The sequence below is a fragment of the Nestor notabilis genome, unplaced genomic scaffold, assembly GCF_000696875.1.
Source record: "Nestor notabilis isolate BGI_N333 unplaced genomic scaffold, ASM69687v1 scaffold15709, whole genome shotgun sequence".
Taxonomy (NCBI): Eukaryota; Metazoa; Chordata; class Aves; order Psittaciformes; family Psittacidae; genus Nestor; species Nestor notabilis.
The window spans coordinates 154,436-175,064 of NW_009945308.1; the positions used below are offsets into that span (position 1 = coordinate 154,436).

At 42.6% G+C, this 20,629-nt stretch overlaps 1 protein-coding gene across 1 annotated transcript in view; it reads left to right on the forward strand.

Moving 5' to 3' along the window:
* Window positions 1–20,629, forward strand: part of TMEM132B (transmembrane protein 132B) — a gene marked incomplete at its 5' end in the record, with an annotated part of 172,392 nt that overhangs the window by 128,832 nt on the left and 22,931 nt on the right. The window contains one exon of the mRNA XM_010022816.1: window positions 4,797–4,940. Within this exon, the coding sequence (XP_010021118.1) occupies window positions 4,797–4,940 (144 nt within the window). The remainder of the gene's footprint in view (window positions 1–4,796; window positions 4,941–20,629) is intronic.

Sequence of the window (20,629 nt, forward strand, 5' to 3'; positions counted from 1 at the left end):
GCATGGAGGGAGGAAAAAAGGATCAGACAACAATGTGAGCTCTTTGCGAGGTTATGTTGTCTAATGTTCCATAAACACATAATTCCAGTTGTTCGTTCTCACCATTGGGTGACAAAACAGTAAATCTTACCTGTTGTAACAGTAGCTTTCTGGCAACCAGGCTTCATTAATATGTATTGGAAACCTAAAATAGTATTCAGCTGTGAGGGGGGGAAAAGTACAGAATTGCTTTGGATTATACTAATTTCAGCAAAGCATCTAATTTATATATTAAGCTTGCTTAATGGACTTATATTGCCATGCTCTTTGATCAGAAGAAAAAGGTGGTGAATAATTTATCAAATATAAAAACCTCCCCTAGCCCAGCCCACATGTCACAATCTGCCCTATAATTTACACATTTTAAGAGATGCTGTTTCCAGGCAGGAGAACTGGTTCCTAAAGATTCTTTCTAATAATGCACATGTATTTTCACAAGGTACACTCTGGGGAAAAAAATAATAATGAAGGAATGCAATTCTGCAGACAAATGTTTCAGCTCTGTGCCTTCTTCATTGGAGACAGTCATTTCAACTAAATGCCAAAAGGCATTTAGCTGTAGCATTTGTCAGTGGAATAGGGTTGGCTTTAGGTTTCCCTCCTGCTTTTCAATTGACTGTTTATTGGGTTTATTGTACTGTAGCATGTTTTGTTAACCTCTCAAAAAACACAACCAGCTTGTGCATTAATCACAAGGATGGTATCTGTCATGGTAAACTGGGTCAGCGTGGGGCTTTTCTGCCCCTCCAGACTTGTGGAAAGGATGCTGGCTCTTCCTGGAGGAGCAGGGGAGATGCACTGGCAGCTTCGGGCTGGGGTCAAGGACCTGTCCAGGTCCTGGCTCCAGAGATTCTTTTTTGTGAGGTGCATGATCTGTTTCTCCATGTCTCTATTTCTCAACCAGAAGAAGAGGCTGACATGTGTCATGTCAGCTCGCAGAGGCTCGGGGAGGTGCGGGGCGCGGGGGCCTGCCATAAAATCACATGCCTAAGGAGCATTTAGGTGGTGTGGTGGTGTTTAAAGCCTAATCATTGGGAACTTTGTGCCTGGAGTTACTCAACTGGTTTGTGTCTACCTGTTGCAGTCATACCTCAGTAATCCCTGCTTCTGGTGACATGCATAGGTAATCACAGCTCTCTCATCACTCCTGACACTTCTCCCATTCACATTTCCCTCCCCCCCATTTCTCCAAAGCAGTGGGTTGTCAAACATTTACTATGGCTGTGCTGCAGCATTTATTCATATTTAAATAAAGCCATTATCCTGGCCTTGAGTTTCAGTAGTTTTCTGCTCTTCCTTTTGAGTATTTCTCTCAGCAGTGCCATCTAATCAGCTTTAGGTTTTAATTAAACAGCTGTCATTTGCTTCCTAGTTCTGTTGCGACCTGATGTTGTATTAAATTTTAATTTAGCCTAGGCTGGATAAGAAGTAGATTCCTTCAGACAACAAAGAAACGCTATTAGCAGGTTACAGTTGTAATTAAGAAGAGCTTTGCTGAAGTGCTAATGCATTCAGGTACAGAAAAGGAGCTGGAGATAAACATGCACATAATTATTATTCAGGGATAAAGCCTACAATATGAGCGTGTAGCTTCCACCAGGGCTGCTTGAATTGAAGGTGTTGGTCAAGATCTGGCAGCTGCAACCCTCACGAAAAGAAAGAGGAAGGGATTCCCAGATTTTCACCTGGGACCTGCAGTGCCAGCAGTTAGAGTTTTGTGCTGGTTGGTGTTCCAGATGTTTCACTGATGCTGCGCCACCCGGGAGGACCTGCCTATGTAAATCAACATTATTACCCTCTCTACTTTTCAGATGCTGTTAGTAATAATCAGCACAGGTATCTTAAATTCAATAAGCCTTTTCTTCTGCAGTAAACCCTACCATGGAAATATAAACCAAGCCTAAAAGAATTTAGATGAAATGATATTACCTGATGAAGATGTACTAAAAAAAAAAGTGTCTTTATAAATCTAACGGACAGTCAGTTAGTTCAGTTCTGCCTTCATATATCTTCCTCAGAGGAAATATATTTTTTCAGCCTATAAATAGCCAGCTCTTCAAAAGGTCTTTACGCAGCCTATTATACTTGTGTTACACTCGATGCAGGCATAAGGCATCTGAAATATTGATGTATATAGTAGAATTGCTTACCAATGAAGTGCAGTTATTGTGAAGCAGCACCAGCTAATTAGCATGGTGGGTACCTGCTCACACTGGGAAGGAGGGAAAGTTTAGCTCAGAGTCAAGAATAGGATGGGCATATTTCAGAGCACCCACAAATAGCAGGGTTGTGAAGTGTCTTCTGAGTCCTTTTATCTTGTGCTCATCTTCACAGGGAGTTTACAAAAGGAATGCAAATGTCATTGTAAACTTTGCATTATCCTTCAGAGCATCAAAGTTTGACTTCAGCTTGGTAGTGAAGCAGCACTTAGAGCTAAAAGTAGGCTAGAAGGTGTGCTGATTCTTTGTCACACATGAGGCATACAAGTGCTGCCTGCCCCTGACACGTTTCATAGCTGTGCTAACAGAGAGTGGGGCTGGGAGTAGAATTAGTTGCGTGTTCGTTGTTTGTGACCTTGGCAAAAAGCCTGTTTGATCTGATGCACTGATGGAGACTGTTGGTTGTGGAAGAATGGTTTAGAAATGGCACATTGGCAAACTGCTTCTTGAGAGCGTTTTGACACAAGACCGCTGTGTCTACATCATATATCTGGTGTATGTTTATATTGGATTCATTGGCTGACCCATCCCGGGCAGTGTTCAAGGCCAGGTTGGATGGGGCTTGGAGCAACCTGCTCTAGTGGAAGGTGCCCCTGCCCGTGGCAGGGGGTTGGAACTGGATAAGCTTTAAGGTCCCTTCCAATCCAAACTGTTCTGTGATTCTATGGTGGCTTAGGATTTATGGGATATTTGCTGTTGTTTTGCTGGAATCTACCTCTTTTCTGACATACTTGTGGATGAAGCACCCTCAGTTTCTCCTTGTCTTACACAAGCTCTTTCCACCCGAATTACATCTAATTGTTTTCTTTCACCTGGCACTGCATTTTTCTCTTAGTTTTGTTCAAACCTCAGCCTTTGTAAAGCTTTTAGAGTTGTTCTTTCACACTTCTCTTTTTGTCACATACTTCCCTCTTTCCCAGTGTCCCTCCTTCATGGATAGCAGCTGGTTATAAATAAGCCCATTCAGCATAAAAAAACTAGACAGTCATTTAGTGTGTAAAACATCTGGTTTGTTACTCACAGAGAACAGAACAAAGACAGTATATTTATTTCATGAGGTATTATTTAGAAAAGCATCTCTATTCAGGACAACACTTAAATGCTTAAATCCCATTGAAATCTAAGTGTCAAGTTGAGCACATACTTTTAGTGCTGTTCTGAACAGAAATGGACTCGAGTACATGCTTAAATGCTTTTCTGGAACATGACTGCCCATAAAGCTCTAGTAGACTCTATTAGTTAGCTGGCACTAGTGTTACTAGTACTTCAACTCATTTAATTCAGGGTGCTTTTTGTAGAAGTTTCTGAATATTGATTAATAATACATCTTAGTTGCAAGTGTTTATTGGTCTTCTCCAGCTGTCCTAAGATTGTGGTCAATGCCCATTATTTTCTATCAATCTAGCTGGCAGACAGAAGCAAATGATAGCGAATGCATCTCCCTATGCAAGCTGCCATCAAATTTTTCACTAAAATCCATTTTTAATTCCACCAATTCTAATAATGGAATTTAAAGTTAGATTAGTTTGAAGCAACTTTCCCCCACCCCCCCACCCCACCTGGCAAGCAATTAGTTTTATGGAAGTTGAAAAATGAAAAGTGGATTGATTCAAAGCAGCATTTCCTATTGCAGGCTTTTTGAGAAGGCCAAGCTGAACCTGTATGAAAGCCCAGATTGGTCCTTGCCCCACATGTGTGTGTCCAGTTTTAGGCATGCCAGAAGCACTGCTTAAGCAGAGATAAGCTGCTCATAGGCCTTTGGAGGCTGTTCCCCTCCAGCCTCCATACCTGCTTATGCAAGGCAGGGACCTCTGTAGCAACTCATTTGGAGTAATTAATCAAACTGCAGCCGTACTGAGATGCAGAGGAAGGCTGTGTTAATGGAGTCATTAGAATGCCAGCACTGAGAATTCATCAGGATTAGAGATAAATGTGGTAAAACATCTCTAGGTGGGATTTTGATAGGCAAAGATCAAAACAAAAGTGTGTAGATGGCATTGCTTAGTTTGTAATACCCAACTTCATGCACAGTTTTTCCCATCATGTATTTATAGCCCAAAAAGGGAAAATGGTCAACTTGCAACAATGCTAGCTGGAACAGTAAGGAAGAAATGCTGTTACTGTAATGCTTGATAATCACCTCCCACATCACTGGCATGATCTGTGGCAAAGGGGTGGGCAGAGTCAGTGACACCCTCTGGGGATCATACCTGAATCACCCTGTGGTTCTGCCAAGCTGCAGACATGCCTTCAGGTGTAATTGAGTTACAGATTTCATTGCTGCAGACCTGCAAATGGGCTCAAAAAGGGTAAATCCATGTTTGTCAAAACCAGAACTTGGTGGTCGAGACTTTTGGCTTAGAAAGTTCTCAAACCATTGTCTGCAGGGACCTCGAAGGCTGTGTGCAAGGAAGGGTTGCTCCTCTGCTCCTGTCCCCGTGAGAGGCAGGGTGTTGGTGCATCAGTCTGAGCTCTGTGGCATTCTCATGCTTTTATGCTTCTCTAATGCCCATTCTTCATTTTTGTGTGTGCTTACAGGACACGGAAGTCCTCAACACAGCCATTCTGACGGGCAAAACGGTGTCTGTACCAGTCAAGGTGGTTGCCGTACAGGAGGATGGGTCTGTGGTCGATGTTTCAAACTCCACTGAGTGCAGATCGGCTGATGAAGACGTCATAAAGGTAAGGCCACCTGTATGGGGTGGAGAACAGAGGTTTCACCCTTTTCTCCTCCATCACCACCATAATGGGACTTAGCCCACATTAGGGCTTCACCTGAACCTGTTGTTTTAGAGTCATGGTTGTTTCTGTTGTGGCGTGTTGTTTCCATGGTGCAAAGAGGAGAGCGGTCACCAGAGGTTATGCAGGGTTAGCATGTTTCCATCAACTGGAGCTGTTTGTGCTGATGTGTTCCATATGGGAGAGAGGGACAGGGCTGCTGAAAGAGCAGTACTAGTTTTCTTTTGCTGGCCAGCCAGTGCTGATGAGAAAGAATGTGTTGTCTGATACATTCCACTTGGGAAAAGTCAACTCCCCACACAGGGGGCTTTGTTCTTGTGTGGCTTTTCTACATCCATTATTTAATAATAACGATGCAGTATATTGTAACGGTGTGCAGCAAGGTTTCCTACATGCTTCTGACTGCTTTCCACTCAGGAATTTCTTACAAGTAAAGGTACTGAACTGTACCAAATGTCTGGAGGAGTATGACAGAGAATAGAGAATAAGGATCATATTGCAAACATTCTTAGAATGAGAGCTGGGAGCTTTTAAACAATGTTGTGGTTTGGGGATTTTTAATAATAGCTCAACTGGTTCTCCCTCCCTGACATTGAGATGAAAATAGCATAATGTGACTTCAGCAAGACATTGACTGTGCGACTTCTGACACCATTACATGGCTTTCAGCTTTTAGCTCATCATTATTTTTAGGCCTAAAAGAGGTACTTTTGAACATCTTTAATAGGTTTATTTGTTTCGTCACATGGTTCAGGGGTGTTTTCTTCATGTTTTAAATCACAGACTGGTTTGGGTTGGAAGGGGCCATAAAGCTCATCCAGTTCCAGCCCACTGCCATGGGCAGGGACGCCTTCCACTAGACCAGGTTGCTCCAGACCCCATCCAACCAGACCTTGAACACTGCCAGGGATGGGGCAGCCACAGCTTCTCTGGGCACCCTGTGCCAGAGCCTCAGCACCCTCACAGGGAAGAACTTCTGCCTGATATCTAGGAATTTAAACTGGCCACTGTCAGCTTAAAGCCATTCCCTCTTGTCCTGTCCCTACAGGCCTTTGTCAAAAGTCCCTTTCCAACTTTCCTGTCAGCTGCTTTAGGCACTGGATGCAGGACTGCAGGCAGGGTTTCACAAGAGGGGGAGAATCACCTCCCTTGACCTGCTGGTCACTCTCCTTTTGTTGTGTCCCAGCATATAGTTGGCTTGGACCCATGCTAAGCTTCTTGTCAACCAGCTCCTCCAAGTCTTTCTCCTCAGCGCTGCTCTCAATTCGTGAGATTTAACTTAAAGAAATGAACTTAAGAATTGACTACAATGAATTCAGTATAGAGGTGGGCTTTTTTTGTTGTTATATATGTATGTATATATGTATATATTTCTCAGGGTGGTCCTAGAAAGATAGTCTCTTCGTTTCAGTTCCAGGAAAGTGCAGTATATTATATATAAGCACTATAAAAAATAGGGTAGTATGGTCATCCTTTTTACATAGTAATCCTATAACCTGTAGATCTTGCGATAAACTCTCTCTGTAGCTTTCAAGAAACAAGTTTCTCCCCGTGTTCTAGCTACCAATTGTGTTCTGTGTGAATGTATTCCAGGCCTGAACACTTCTTTAAGTTTTCTTCAGATTGGATTTGAAACTCACATCCTGTACCTGTGTGCTTCTAACCCGTTATTATAACCTCTTCGTAGATAAGGCTGCAAAGGTTCTAATAGATAGCTTCTACTTTGTCAGATAAATTTCATGTGCTTTAGCTGGCTAAGGAATTGCACACTGCAAAGCTATTTATTTTCAAGATGATACACTGGAACAAAAAATTCACCTTGTGACAACTCTGAATAAGCTTGTTACCAATTTTTGGAATAAAATGCATCCTCTAAACCAAACAGAATTTCATTACATTTTAGCTTCCACAAGAAAGATACTCCTTTGCAGTTAAAGAGATTACAGAGCAACTGTAACTTCGTAGATATTTCCTCTTTCAGAGACCTATAGGTAGGTGAAACATGCCAACCTTTGGATCCTAGGTAGCAACAGGAGAGGCAGGATGGGTTTGGGCAACAGCCTTAGTCAGGCAACCTCTGCTTGCTTCTTGTTTCAGTAAGATTTATCTCCATTTATCATGAAGGGAAATAATTCATAAATAAGATTCAGATTATTGAGCAGAGACATGTGTTCTGTTGTATACTCAGACAGGATGATAGCTTGGGGCTCAGTTACAGTGCCTGGTGCTTTTCAGACCTCGAAACGTTTTGCAGAGGACATCAGTGTGATATTCCCTTTACATGAAAGTGACTGTTCCAGTGTTTAGCCTCAGCCAGTGATGGAATAGGTCTCTCGAGTCTCTAGCCTCTGATTGTGTATTTTCCCTTATATATCAGGAAAAAAATCACATTTTCTGTAAACCAAATTTTGTCCTTACCAGAAGGAACATGAATGACTGTTTATGACTATCTTAGTTGTCAAAGGAATAGACTTTCCTGATAGATTTTGCTGTTCTTTTATTGCTGTGTACCATACACCCGTTATCTGATTAATGGCTGTTATTTATCAGTTGATAAATATGAACAATGAATTGTTCATATTATGAACTCAGGCACCAAGTTATATATCATCAACATATTGCCGAGACTGTCTTTTCTTTGCACTTCAGAAAACCAGATCCAGGATCTAAACTTTTCTTTCTATTAATTTGTCTTGGACTTGATATAGTTAGAGAATACTGGGCTGAACTAGCTAGGAAGAGATCAGGGAAAATACTCTTATTCCTCTTCCACTAATAAAATTAGTATCTGCAGACATTAGGGAGATGTTGCATTTCAAAAACCAGCCTGTTTAAAGTCTGTTTGGTTCAGTCAGCAACTCTGGTGGTTCTGGTTCCCAAATTTAGAAGGTTCACTGAAGCTGGCAACTAACTAAGGTTTGACATGACCTCTGTGAGCAGAGACAAGATTTCTAGTTGTGGTTGTGGATTTATACACTGCAGGAAAGGAAAGCTCTTGCCTTTGACCATCTTCCTCTCTCGCTTTTCAAAATGGGTTGTGTGTCTGGGTGGAGTTAGATCTGCTCCAAAGCACCTTCAAGCTGATGAGCATCCTCCCATTCCTTTCAGTGATCTGATTCGGAGCAGACCAAAACACAGGCCAAGATTCTGCAGAGGCGTTACACGATTTGCACTATAATTCCTTTTGGCTTTGGTAGTGCGTAAGTTGGTATAAATCAGGGCTGAATTTGTCTGCTGTGTGAAATTCTTTGGGTATCACATCACTGACAGAAAGGAGAGATTCTTTCCCAGAACTGGTGCTCAACTTTCTAATATATTAACCTAATGAAGAGGTCAGAATGTGGTCTTCACTGAGTTCATTTTGCATCATCCTGTTGATATAAAATGGGAGTAATGTTATTTTTGTGAAAATCACAGTATGCCTATAATGGATTTCAATCACAAACTACTGCAAGGTGCTTTCAGACTCAATGCCATTCAGGCATCATTTTTTTAACTTGAAATACATGTATTGGTTGTAGGATTGAATCCATAACCATTAATTACCTGAGGTAAAATTTAGTACAGAGCTTATGTGCCTGTATTTTTCAGAAAAATGAATATTCCATTTACAAGCCCCTTTGCTAAAATCAGTATTGACTTTGCTTCCAAATTTGTGTTGCTTTTTCTATATAGGTCATACTGCTAAACCCTTTAAAAGGAGTTGTCAGGCATTTTGGATGTAATTGCCTAATCTTAACCTTCTTTTCACTGTTAATTCTGCCTTTATTGTTTCTTTGTAATTGGAGAGATATTCATATTCTTTTGAGCAGAACAGAGTGTTGCATTCTTAACCTTTTATTTCTGTTTAATAGCTGATGATTTAGTAGACAATTAATGAGACAATTCTTTGATCACTGCTGTAACACCATTATTTTCAATTAAGACACAATGAATCGAAGCCAGTTAAATAAAAACAGACTTTGGCTCAGGATATTACATATTTATACAGAACGTGCTTCCATGGGCAGTTACCTAGATGTCACACTGACATAAATACTACTCAGAGATGGTCAAATAGGTAGATGATGTACGAGTGATTTATCTGTAGGTAAGAGATGGGAATCTGTCCTATTCTGAGCTGTATAGTTCCTCAGCTGAACAGTTTAATAGCTTCCCAGCAAAAGAATATTTCAGTCCACACTTTTCAAAGGCTACCTTAATTAGAGGTAAATATAAAAACACATCCGGTGCTTTTTGACCCTGCATTTTCTGATCCTAGCGTGCCTTGATCCTAAAGGAATCTCACAAAGAAACTTGCTCAGTTCAGCTACAAACCCTAGTCCCTGCAATTGCTGATCACTGCGTTGGACTCTTAAGACTGACCAACCATTCTGACTGGCTGCCCTCTAAAATATTTTGATGGAAACATTCCTGTAAGTCAGTGGAACTCTTTTGCTTATTCCATTATTGAAAAGGAACGTTGAACGCTTTTGGCATTTGAGGGAAAAGATTGGGTTTATGATTAAGGCACTGAACTGCTTCTCAGCATTAATTTCCATATCTCTTGCTGATTTCCTGTGTGACTGTGGGTAAATCACTCATTCCCCTTGGAATGTTGCTTCCTTATCTGCAAACAAGGCGGACAAATAACATCCTTTTCCCAGCTTTGGCCTGTCTTACATAGTTTCTGAAGCTACTGTTGACTCTGAATGGACAAAATCCTTATCTCCACTAGTCTCATTAACTTCAGTGGTCTTTTGCCACAAACTCACTTGAAGGACTTCTCTCCCAGTGTCCCCACTTTTCCTGCAAACCACAGCTAAATAGGGTTGTGGAGCTGAAAAGAGAAAAGTGGTGGAAACTTGATAGAATTTATTGATAAATTGTTCAGCTAGTTTGGTAATGGGCAATGCACTGAGAGATAAAGGATCTGTAGGCATGGTGGGATGAACCTTTCTATATGTGTGCTGAACCATGGGGCCTCAGTTTTCATAGGTGGGGGAAAAAGCCTTGAAGAAAAAGATTAAAGCAGTTGCACCAACACAAGACCCTCCTTTGCTCATCCATCCTGCCGGGAGGTGTAAGCACTGCTGAAGTTCTGCTGGCCTGTTACAGTGGGTTTTGCTTGCTCCCCACTGGCCTTCAGGCCATAGAGGGAAGTAAAGAGTTAGACCAGCATCCGTGTTGGAGGAAGCACCTTGAGATGGTTTATTACAGGGGGAAGTCTAACCTGAGGGGCTTTGGCACAGTCAATCTATACAGCTGCTCAGAAGCTCCAAACAAGGTCCATGCACTCCTTTTTCCTCCTTGTAAAAGTGCTTTTAAAAGCCTGAACCACGGTAGTCTCACATAAAGAGCAATTCTGCAAACATTGTAGTTACATGGTAGTCACAAACATCACCCACAAAGCAGCATCAAGTGAGGAAATTAAAATGAGGACAGCTTCTTAGTTAAATGTTTATCTCGGTGGTGCACAAATGAAAGGGAGACAGCTGCCCAATTAGTCCATTCTTAGATTAGTCATGTTTTCCTGTCAGTTGCAAGTTACCCATAAATTGACTGATGGTTCAAATTAATCTCGGCAGTAATTCAAATGGCTTCCACGGAGTTACACCATGGACTAATTTAGCCTAATTTTTTGGTGAAAGAAAGGGCCCTCAATTGAACAGACAGGAGTCAGAGGGCCTCATCCTGCCCGTTTCCACCCACATATAAAGTGCAATAGAAAGAGACTCAGTGTGCCCAGGCAGGGGCATACATTAATTACAGCAGCACTTCGATAATACACCATGAACTTCCCCTGCACGAGAATGCACTTTTCATGTTAGCTTGCTAGAGGAAAGTACTTCAATGAATTATTCTTCACCTTTTCATAATTTCCTGTCTAATTATAATGAAAGTAAAATTCAAACCATACCTCCTACTTTTCTAACACAAACCTTGCCTTGAACTCTCTATAATTAATGTTAAAACAATAGAAGCCCTAATTTTCCTAGCAGCAGCCAGCTAGGCTTTATCTAATGTGCAGTAAAAATAGTGCGGAAAGGCAATAGCTGAAATAGGTGGAATCTGAGGAAGGTTCTTCTCTCTTCCAGACAAAAAGCAGGTGGATGACTGAGGACCTTATTCAAGTACCCTGGGCACAGTGATCTCAAACCCCAGTGCAGTAACTGCTACAAGGAAACACAGGAAAAATAAAACAAAGGGAAAGGGAGGGGTACTGCGGTTCTCCAATTTAGATGATACTAAATTTTTGGGAACAGTTCCTTGCTGCAGACTCGCAGCATATCTTAGGACAATTTACAGAAAGAAGTGCCTGCCTGGAGTTGTTAAATGCAACTATTTATGCAGGAGCTCTGAAAACAAAGCCAGAGCCTGTAATTCGCAAGTTCTGCAGCTGTTTCCCCATTAAAGTGTGTGATCAAGAATGTAATGTACTTGTACTTAAAGTGGAGCTAATCTTTTTCCTACATCTATCATATTTTTGAGTACCTTATCACTACATTATCCAAGAGTTTTGTTTTGTGGTCATTTGCACAGAAATTAACTCACTCCAGGAGTCCAAGCGCTTTCTGGAAGCAGCGAAAAATACTCTCTACTTGTTTATGTGATGGATTTACTTTGGTGCCAGTTGGTATATTACACAATTCATTTGGAACTAGATCTTATTTTTAAGTGATTTTTTTAAAGTGCATCCGAATGGTTCAAGATTGACAGCCCTGGAGGCTTAACCACTCCATTGTGCCCCAGAGCAGGGGATGGGTCGGGGCTCTGGCAGGCAGCTGATCAACTAGAAAGCTTTTGAAGTGTGAATGTTTCATGCGGTGAGTCTGCCTCCCTGTCCATGCTGTCCTTTTAATCTCACCTGATTAGTGCCAGTGAGTCTGTATCATCAGCTCCATGAAATCAGCTGTTAACAACCTCAAGTCGCTGTCAATTTCATCTCCAGCTCTGGGAGCTGTGAGGTAATGGACTCCACAGTCCATTACAAAGCCCCTGAAATAATGACTCCCCTGATGCCCTGCAGAGGCATGAGGTTTATGGTAGTGAAGTATTCCTCAGCTGAACAGAAGGATTACTTAGGAGGTGAGGATCCTGCTTGAGACCAAGAAGTTCTGGTTTACTTCTGCTTTCAGCCAGACCTTCTTTGTGAAGCTGCTGGTCTCTGCCTCAGGAGGGCCACTGTGGTGATAAGGATACTCCTAGCCTAGTGGGACTTACTGGCAGGAAGCCCGTTGAATATTGCACCATCCTGTCTTTTGCAGCTGTAGACAGGTATGTCTAAGGTAGAGCAATAATTAAATACCCCTGTGCTGATTGCAACTCATCAAACGTCTGAATTAGAGCCTCTTATGATTTCTAGTTATTTTGGCCAAAACCCCACCCTCTTTGCCCCCATACAAACTTCATCTTTATGAGTCATAGGAGATAGGCAGGAGAGTGTGGCAGATCTCTCCACAATATGTCAACTGTTGAATTAAGGATTGTGCTTTTTGCTGAATATCAGAGGTTCTGACGTTCGGGTCACTGGATTTGGCTCATTAGTTTCATATCCAGACAAAGTATGCTCAGAAAAGAGTAACTCAGCCTTGCTGCATGTTATCTTAAAATATCTGACTGCATTTATCTTAAAAAATGTTCTTGTTACACAGCAACAGGTTGAAATCTATGTTGTTTTATGATTGTGCCAAACTGAAACTTCGGGTCTAGAATCATATTTGCACACAAACCAGCTCCGTGTATAGCAACAATGATGCCAAAGAGGCAATCTCACAAAATCACATATTGAAGAATTAATATTCTGTACACAGTACACATTGTACACAGTTTATAGCAAAATATATGTGTGTATCTTCCTGAAGCTATTTTTAAACACACACAGTCTTCAAAGCCAGCTTGAGAAAACAGTGTTTTGTCTGGGAGAGGATACGTTAAGAACAGACCATGCCGACATGTGCAATTACACAGATCTCGGCAGAAATGCTTATGGTGTCTTCCAAGGGACCAGCTGCTGCTTCAGAGGAAGAAAACAATTCTATGGCTTAGCATTTGGCTGCTCTGAGAGCAGAAATGCAAAGGGCGTGGATCCCAGTCCTGGGAAACAATCATTAGCCATGATACTGCTTGGGATAAACTCTGAATATTTTATACCAAGAGATGCTCAGGGTAAACAACTCAGTCCAGGCTCAACAAAGGCAAATGCAGCCATAAGTAGCTGTTGTTGGGAGAAAATTAGAAACTTCTGGAGGCATTTTCTTCAAGTTCTGTAGGAAATAAACTCTGCTTTATGAACTTTAGTGCAGCCAGCCATTTAAATATTTTAATTGCAGATGCATGAACCTCATGGATTTCTGAGGCTTTTATACCTCTCTAACTCTGATTCTGGCTGGGCACATTAATTCAGACTCCCATTGTTGTCAAACCCCTGGGGCCAGAATGTGCTCTCAGCTAAAGTCAGGCAACTCTGTGAAAGGCATTGGAGTGGCAGAGGTGTTGGAGAGGGCAGAGTTTGCTCCATGTGAAAGTTAAATCAGCCATTAGCTGTCAGCTGAGAAAAGTCTTTATCTTTCAGCCTCTTCACTGATGTGGTAGTTGAGAGGAGTAAAGTGGGCAGCAAATGATGCTTTCTGGATGGCACAGCATCCCAGTATAAACAATAATGTTTTGGACACCAAAAATGTATGTTAAAATGTACGTACAATGCTGAATCTTTCAACTCACAAACAGGCTTTATATCCAGACAACATGGTGCTGAGGCAGCTCAGCAGCGCTCAGCAGCCAAACCTTTGCATTCCCCTGGCTCTGTGGGTCGCAGTTGGATTTTGAATGCAGCTTGAGGGTATGTTCTTGTGGTTTCACTTATCCACACCTGTGTTTTAGTGCTGTGTTCTGAGATGCATTCCCTTGAGAAGCATAATTGGAGTTGAGGATGAAGGTGATGAGGCTGACACGCCACCATCATTTTGAAGTGCAGTTAATTTATCTGACATAAAAAGCACCTCCCATTGACAGTCTCCAGCTCCTTTCTCCTCTGTGGTAGAAGACTTTTTTCTTGCTATGTTTTTAATTATTAATATTTCTGTATTCTCATACAGAATTGGAAATCAAAATGAAAACTATTTTGATATCCATCACAGGAACAGCAACAAGAGAAGTGACGTGTAGCCAGGGCTGGGCTGTGTCTGGGATTTTTGAGGGGAATGGGGAAAATCCAGCCTTACAGAATAGTAACTAAATACTGGATTAATGAATCAGACAAGTCATTAAATAAGGATGAAAGAACAAAGTGAAGTTATAAATGGTATTTCTTTTGCCATTTGCATGAGGTACAGGGAATGGAAGGTATGTGCTGGTGTGGGGTTTTTCTCTCCTTCCTCTTGTATTATGCACTCTAGTGAGAGAGCAGCCGGTAGCTTGAGTGGGAACCGTGGCTTCAGGTTAATTAAATGGCAGGATTTAGCATTTTGGTTTGCATTGTGGGTTCTTAAGGTCTGATATATACTGATGTCACTTTACCAAACTATTCACTGCCACATGAAAGACTTCCTTTAATTGCTGCAGAGGTGAAGAGTTGCTTTTGTGAGTCAAGTCAGGCTGTCGGAGCATGGTCCAGGTGTATCTTTAAAACAAATCAAGTGTCAAGTGATTCAAACTTTAAAGTTTGCATTTGTTCAATAGGAAATAGAAACTAAATCCATCACATCTACACTTTTCAACTCCTCAGAGGGCAGATTGGAATTCTGTGATGCTCAGCTGGGGAATTAAAGCAGCTTTCCACTGAATTCAATGTGAAAATGAATCTGGTTTGTTAATACTTGGTCGTTTAATTTTACTCCTTTGATGAATTTACCCTGAGGAAAAGCACTGGAAGTGCTCCGTGATTCTAGAACAAATAAGCGCATCGCTTGTGGGTTTCTGTTAAAGTAACTGGTGGTCAAACAGCTCCCAGGGCTAGCTCTCATAGCAGAATCCATGCCCTGGGAGATAAACAGGAACTTGAATCCTGCTAGAGAGCACTGGTGGCCCTACGGGCTGATCAACACATTCCTCCTGCCCTGGGCTGGGGAGTACAACTTCCCTGAAATATCCATCTGGATCCACAAATCTGTCGTGAGCCAGAAAAAAGGAAGCATTGTAAGGAACAGGGGAATAATGAGCAGAGATACATAAACTCTTGCAAGTGTCAAGAAAAGGCTGTAAAGTGTGTGAATAGGTCATTGAAGGAGATTCGGGCGTTTATTTGAGTTGCAGCCATTTGCTACTTGTGGAGTGCTGATGCTGTACTCCTCTCTGTCCAGAAGCCCTGTGTGCACTGTGCCTGCGCCACAGATCCCACAGCAGAACCAGAGTTACACAGGGCTTGCTACAATATAGACATTCTGGGAGGTAATCCTTTATTGAGCTACTTGTACAAATACCCAGTGCAGCTTAGCAGCGAGGAGGGGAACGACATTACCCAGGGACTGGAGAATGGAGATGGCCCAGCAGTAATGCCAGCGAGGGGCAGTTCTTTGTTTGAGGTGCATTGTCAGAAATGATAAGTTCCTAGCATGAAATGCTACCTCCTATTTATATGCTTTATTTATTTGCTCTTTTCCAATTGCTGCTTCTGAGATTACTGTTTGGATTTAATTTGTAGCCCCTCTCCAGTGGCTCTCAGGCTTTCTTCTGAAAGCACAAGAGAAAATCCTCAAGACACACAGTTCTTCCTCAGATCTCTTATACCCCCTATTATCCACTGCAGAGCAAAATTAATATATGCCCTTCCTTATTGTTTTCCTTCCTAATTCATTTCTTTCCACAGAGGCTCAGCAAGCGCCAATTTTCCAAGCGAGCTTTTAATCGGCTGAGCCCAGCGTGGTTACTGGCTTCTGAGCTAGTTGCCATTTGATGCAATCAGTGTTTCAGAATACAATGATTTTTAGTTTTTTCCCCCAATACAGAGTGCTGTATGGCCAGCTGTTAACACCTGGCTGCCAGGAAGCGTAGAATACTGACAGTGCTGCGTGAAAGCATGTAGCCTTTGCCTGTGAGGCCTTCCCCAGCCACGAGCATGAAGGTGATGTGAAATGCTTTCAGAAGATGGGGCACAAAGAAATGGATTATTCCGATGTCAAGAGCATAGGGGAGGGGGTGAGGGGAGGAAGGAGGAGACAGGAACGCAGCGTCCTGAAGTATTTTGCACTGCTGGAATGTTTGCTTTGAAAGGGCCTTTCAAGAGTACACGTTGCCAGGGGAGATTTTTCCCTCCACAGCTCTTATTGCCACCCCACAGATTAAAGATTTCCATATACACTACTGGAAGAGTGCAGACTGAACTAGTCCCTGTGACACAGCAGCTGTAGGCTTTTAGATTTCCCCAACCTGCAGTGAGTTTGGATGAGAGATTTTCAGTGTAAAATGAGAAGATCCTTCCTTGGAGTGAATCCTTCATTGCTGTGGTTTTAAGTACATTTTTGTGCACTGTAAATGCAAAGCAAACAGTTGCAAAAAAGATCAGGACCCAGGTACTGTAAGTGAGGACAAGCTAACACCGAGGCAAATGAAGGGTGGAAGGGAAATAGTGGCTGTGGATACGGGGCTGCGTTTTCCATAGAGCAAAGTGCCAGACTTGTGTGTCTCCTCCTTACTGCAACACCTCCTCTGTCAGCCTCCTCCAGCAGAGGCCCAGGGGTGGCTTTTTGTCCCTGGGCTGACACACTCTGTGGATACCACACAACAATAACTATTTAAGCTAGAGCCTATTTGTTTCTTGCAGTGTTGTTGGTGAGTATGGTTGTCTAAAGTCTAGTAGACAGCCATTTGTTAGGACCTTCTGTTCGTAGCAAACTTGATAACGTGGCTTGTTTAATCGCCTTATGTTATTATTGATATTTTCATCTTGTGTAACTAATTTTGCTGAGGAAAAATATTGTATTGCCAACTTTGATCTCTTTAATCCTTATAAGAAAACGCCTCCAGCTTCGGCCCATTTAAAGAATGCAGAGGTGGTTCTGTACAGGAGCGCGACTCCTTGGAGAAGGTGGTTGTTTCTTGGAGGAGGTTGCTGACATTGTGCGAGTGTCTGTGGGTCAGGGTGGGAAGGGCTCCTGTTTGGTGAGACCGGGGAGTTTTTGAAGGTGGCTGCTGCTGCCTGTGTTTCAAGTAATTATTTTTCTGTCAGTGGGAGTTCAGAGAGAGCTGCAGCAAGCGCAGGGAAGAGCCTGAGGTACCTGAAAATGAAGGTGATTCTAAATAAGGAAGGCTGGGATGAGACTGAGAGACAAGAACAGAACTAAGGAAAAGCAACACAAGGTACCCTGAAAAGCAGGAATCTGCCTGGAGCAGCTCTTCCCTTCCCAACTCCCCAGCCCAGTGCAGGATGTTGGTGCAACCCTGCCCGACCCCTTTGCTATAGCTACAGCCCCTGTGCTGCTCTCCAGGAAGGCAGCACAGATACCCGCCAGTGCTGTGTAGCTGAAAGCAACTGAGTTGGCCTTTTTAACTCATGAGAAATGGGCCCTTTGTACCAGACCTTTTCCATGGCTTCTGAGCACTCTGATAGTGCCTTTCAGGTACTGTGAAGTGTAAGAGATGCACGTTTCAAAGTGCAAATGTGATTTCTAGATAGCAGCCTCTGGTGCAGAACAGGAAAACCTAAATGTGTTTGGGTTATTCTAGTTTAAATAAAATCTTCTCTGAATAATCCCCTTGAGCCTGAGAGCAGAGTTAGAAATGGGCTGTAGATTGGCAATGCAGAATACATCTGCATCAGAGTGGCCCTTAATGCTGAATCAGTAAGTGCAAATGCTCTGCACTTCACGGGGAACTGATGACCTGCACCAGCTGCAGACCTTGTGTGAGACAACAAGGAAGGCAGCAAAGTGTAGAAAAGCAAACATCTTACTACCACAAGAAAGGGTGCTCTCTCTACTTAAATCAATAGGGCTACATCTATGATCTGCATAAAACATGAGACTTTAATAGAGTTATTTCAGTAAACAGAACCTAGTAGCCATCAGCTGACTTCAGAATTGCCTGCTGCAGGGGGATGTTGTGCTATGAAGATGACATTATTGGCAGGCAGAAATAATATCCTTTAAACTCGTGAGCTCTCCCCTCCTTGAAAGTTGGAGTATTTACATTAAAGGGCCTTGTCAGTGGTGAGAACCCCCGTGACCTTTTTCACGTTACCCCTTAGCAAACAGAAAATGAAGTGGAGCATCCCTGGTACCTGCCACACTGGCCGGGGCGATTTCCATGGGAAGACAGTCACTGCATGTCCACGACATGTCTGGAGGCAGCGCTCTAAGGAGGGATGTTGGAAGTGTGGCTGCGGAGGCAGCGCAGGCAAAGGTCACAGGACATGGTGCCTCTGCCCCCCTGCTGCTCAGTGGTGACAGGCATTCCCTAGGGACACAGGAGGTTGGGGGGAGAGGTTCCAGCTCACAAGCTCATCTTTTAGAGATGGTTTTGATAATCCTTCCTTAGATGTTCAGATTTCCTCAGGCACACCTCCTGTGTGCATATCCCACTGGATCACGGGCCTCTGGGCCTGTGTAGGAAGGCTTTTGGCTTTGAGATGCTGACTGTCCAGCTTTTAAATGTCTCTTAGGCACTCATCACAAACATAAACTAAGAGGATGTGTGGATCCCACTCTCTTAAGCCCCTTTTGAAAGTTTTTATGTGTGGAGAATACAACAGATAAGGAAAGCCATGTGGCTGTAAGATCTAAGAGGTTAAAGGGACAAAATGAAAGAAGAGTGAAAAGAAAAAGCAGAAGGAAACAGCTGAAAGGGAAGAATGTGATATCTTATCAGAGAATAAGGTGAATGGACAGAGAAAATACACGGCAGTGTAGTTAAAATCCCAAACGAAATAGCACTAAGCTCTCCTTTGCCACAGCAGTTGGGAGGTCAATGCATGAAAACAGGATGAAGTAGGAAAGATATGCAGCTTGATCAGGTACATTCGCCAGTGCTGTCAATCTGCTTTGTATTCTGGCATTTTGCTTTCTCTGTCTTCTCCTTCTAGGGATTTTTAACATAGGCTTTTTCTATCCCTTTTTTAGGGATTTTTAACAAAGCACCATTTTCAATGACACCATTTCCTTTTCTGGCACAATCTGTCTATATATTTTCATGCACTCAGTAGCTCTGTGTGTGTAACACCAGCAATAAACCCAACAAACCTACTGTCTGAGTGCCTCCTTGCCCCCGTGTTGGAGCATTCACAACCTCTCTGAGCAGGGAGCAGCAACATCTCTCCTGCACAGGACACAGGCACGGGGATAGTCTAAAGCAGCTGTCAGGCTCCTTCCATGCTGTATCTATGGCAGAGGCTGTAAATGAACCTGTATTTACTGAGATCCATACCAGAGGCTTTTAGGGAATATTCTCTGGGTGATGAGGCAAATGCGGCATCATTAAAGGAACATGAAGTAATGTGCTTGGTTAAGACAAACAACCTTCTGTGGTGTGCTCGTCCTTTGTTTACACTGCTGATTGAATATATTGCCTGTTAAGTCCATAATGTGCTTTTGGTCTTTCTGATTAGGAAAGAGAAACCATAACAGCTAGTAAGAGCCAAATAGATACATATGTTTTCTGTGATTCCACAGTTTGTGGTGTATTTATGTGTTGTATGAGCTTTTACATATGCTTGTGGTAAAGTGAATTGGTCTAAGGAAAGGTAGAAACCTTTTTGTTCTGTTCCCATGGTTTTTACATTCTTTGGCTTTGGCATGTTTCTCTGTATGTACATAGCCCTAAGGGAAGATGTTAAAAAACAAACCAAAGAGAAAAATCCAAAAGTACAACAGAAAGCTTATGGCAGCACTCTGTGGTTTGTCACTTCTCTTTCATGCATGAGTTGGATCAATTATTTCTGCCCAGATTCAGTGGGGAAGCTGAAGAGCTTTACAGATCTATCTTGGCATTTAGATGGAGTTCATACAAGTACGTGCACTGTAGATGGGAGACTGACAGACAGGAAGAACACTCGTTTGTAGCTGGATTTTAACAGGGTCTTGGGGAAAAGGAAGCTCGGTCCACCCAGGTCATGTGGGCTTTGGAGCAAAGATGAGGCAGTGAGGAGAGTGAAGCAGGAGTCAGGTAGCTCTGCACTGATTTTTCCTGATAACTAGATCTCTGCATTAAGGTTAAAGCCGGCAGCAAACCATTGATTTTGATAGGACATGGTTTCTGAAGAGCTCTGTGGGAAAAGGTAAATTTTGTGTCATCCAGGAAGCAGGTATTTTGACATTTGTTCTCACTGTAATTAGGAGGTTTTAAAAATTCTCCTCGAAAGAGAAAACTCTGTGGTCTGTTACGTGCTTTGCAGCCCCAGCACAATCTTTCTGCTCTGGTGTTGGGAGCTTCAGACCTGGCAACCCTGGGCTGCTCAGTGCAGGGCCACTGGCCCAAAACCTGTGTCTGAGCCTCACGTGTCCTCAGGTCTGCTCTTCTGTGTGAGGGTTGTAATAAACTGTGTTCCCTTCTTGGTAAAAAATCAGGGTTATGACAGTTAATTCTCTTTCTAAAATGTATTGAGGTGACTGGCAGAGAGCCGCTAGAGAAATACAAGCACTGTTCAGTGACTCGTGGCAATGTGTGTCATGCGGGGCTGAATTCTGTGTTTGGGTAGTAACGTGTAGGGCAAGCTGCTCACG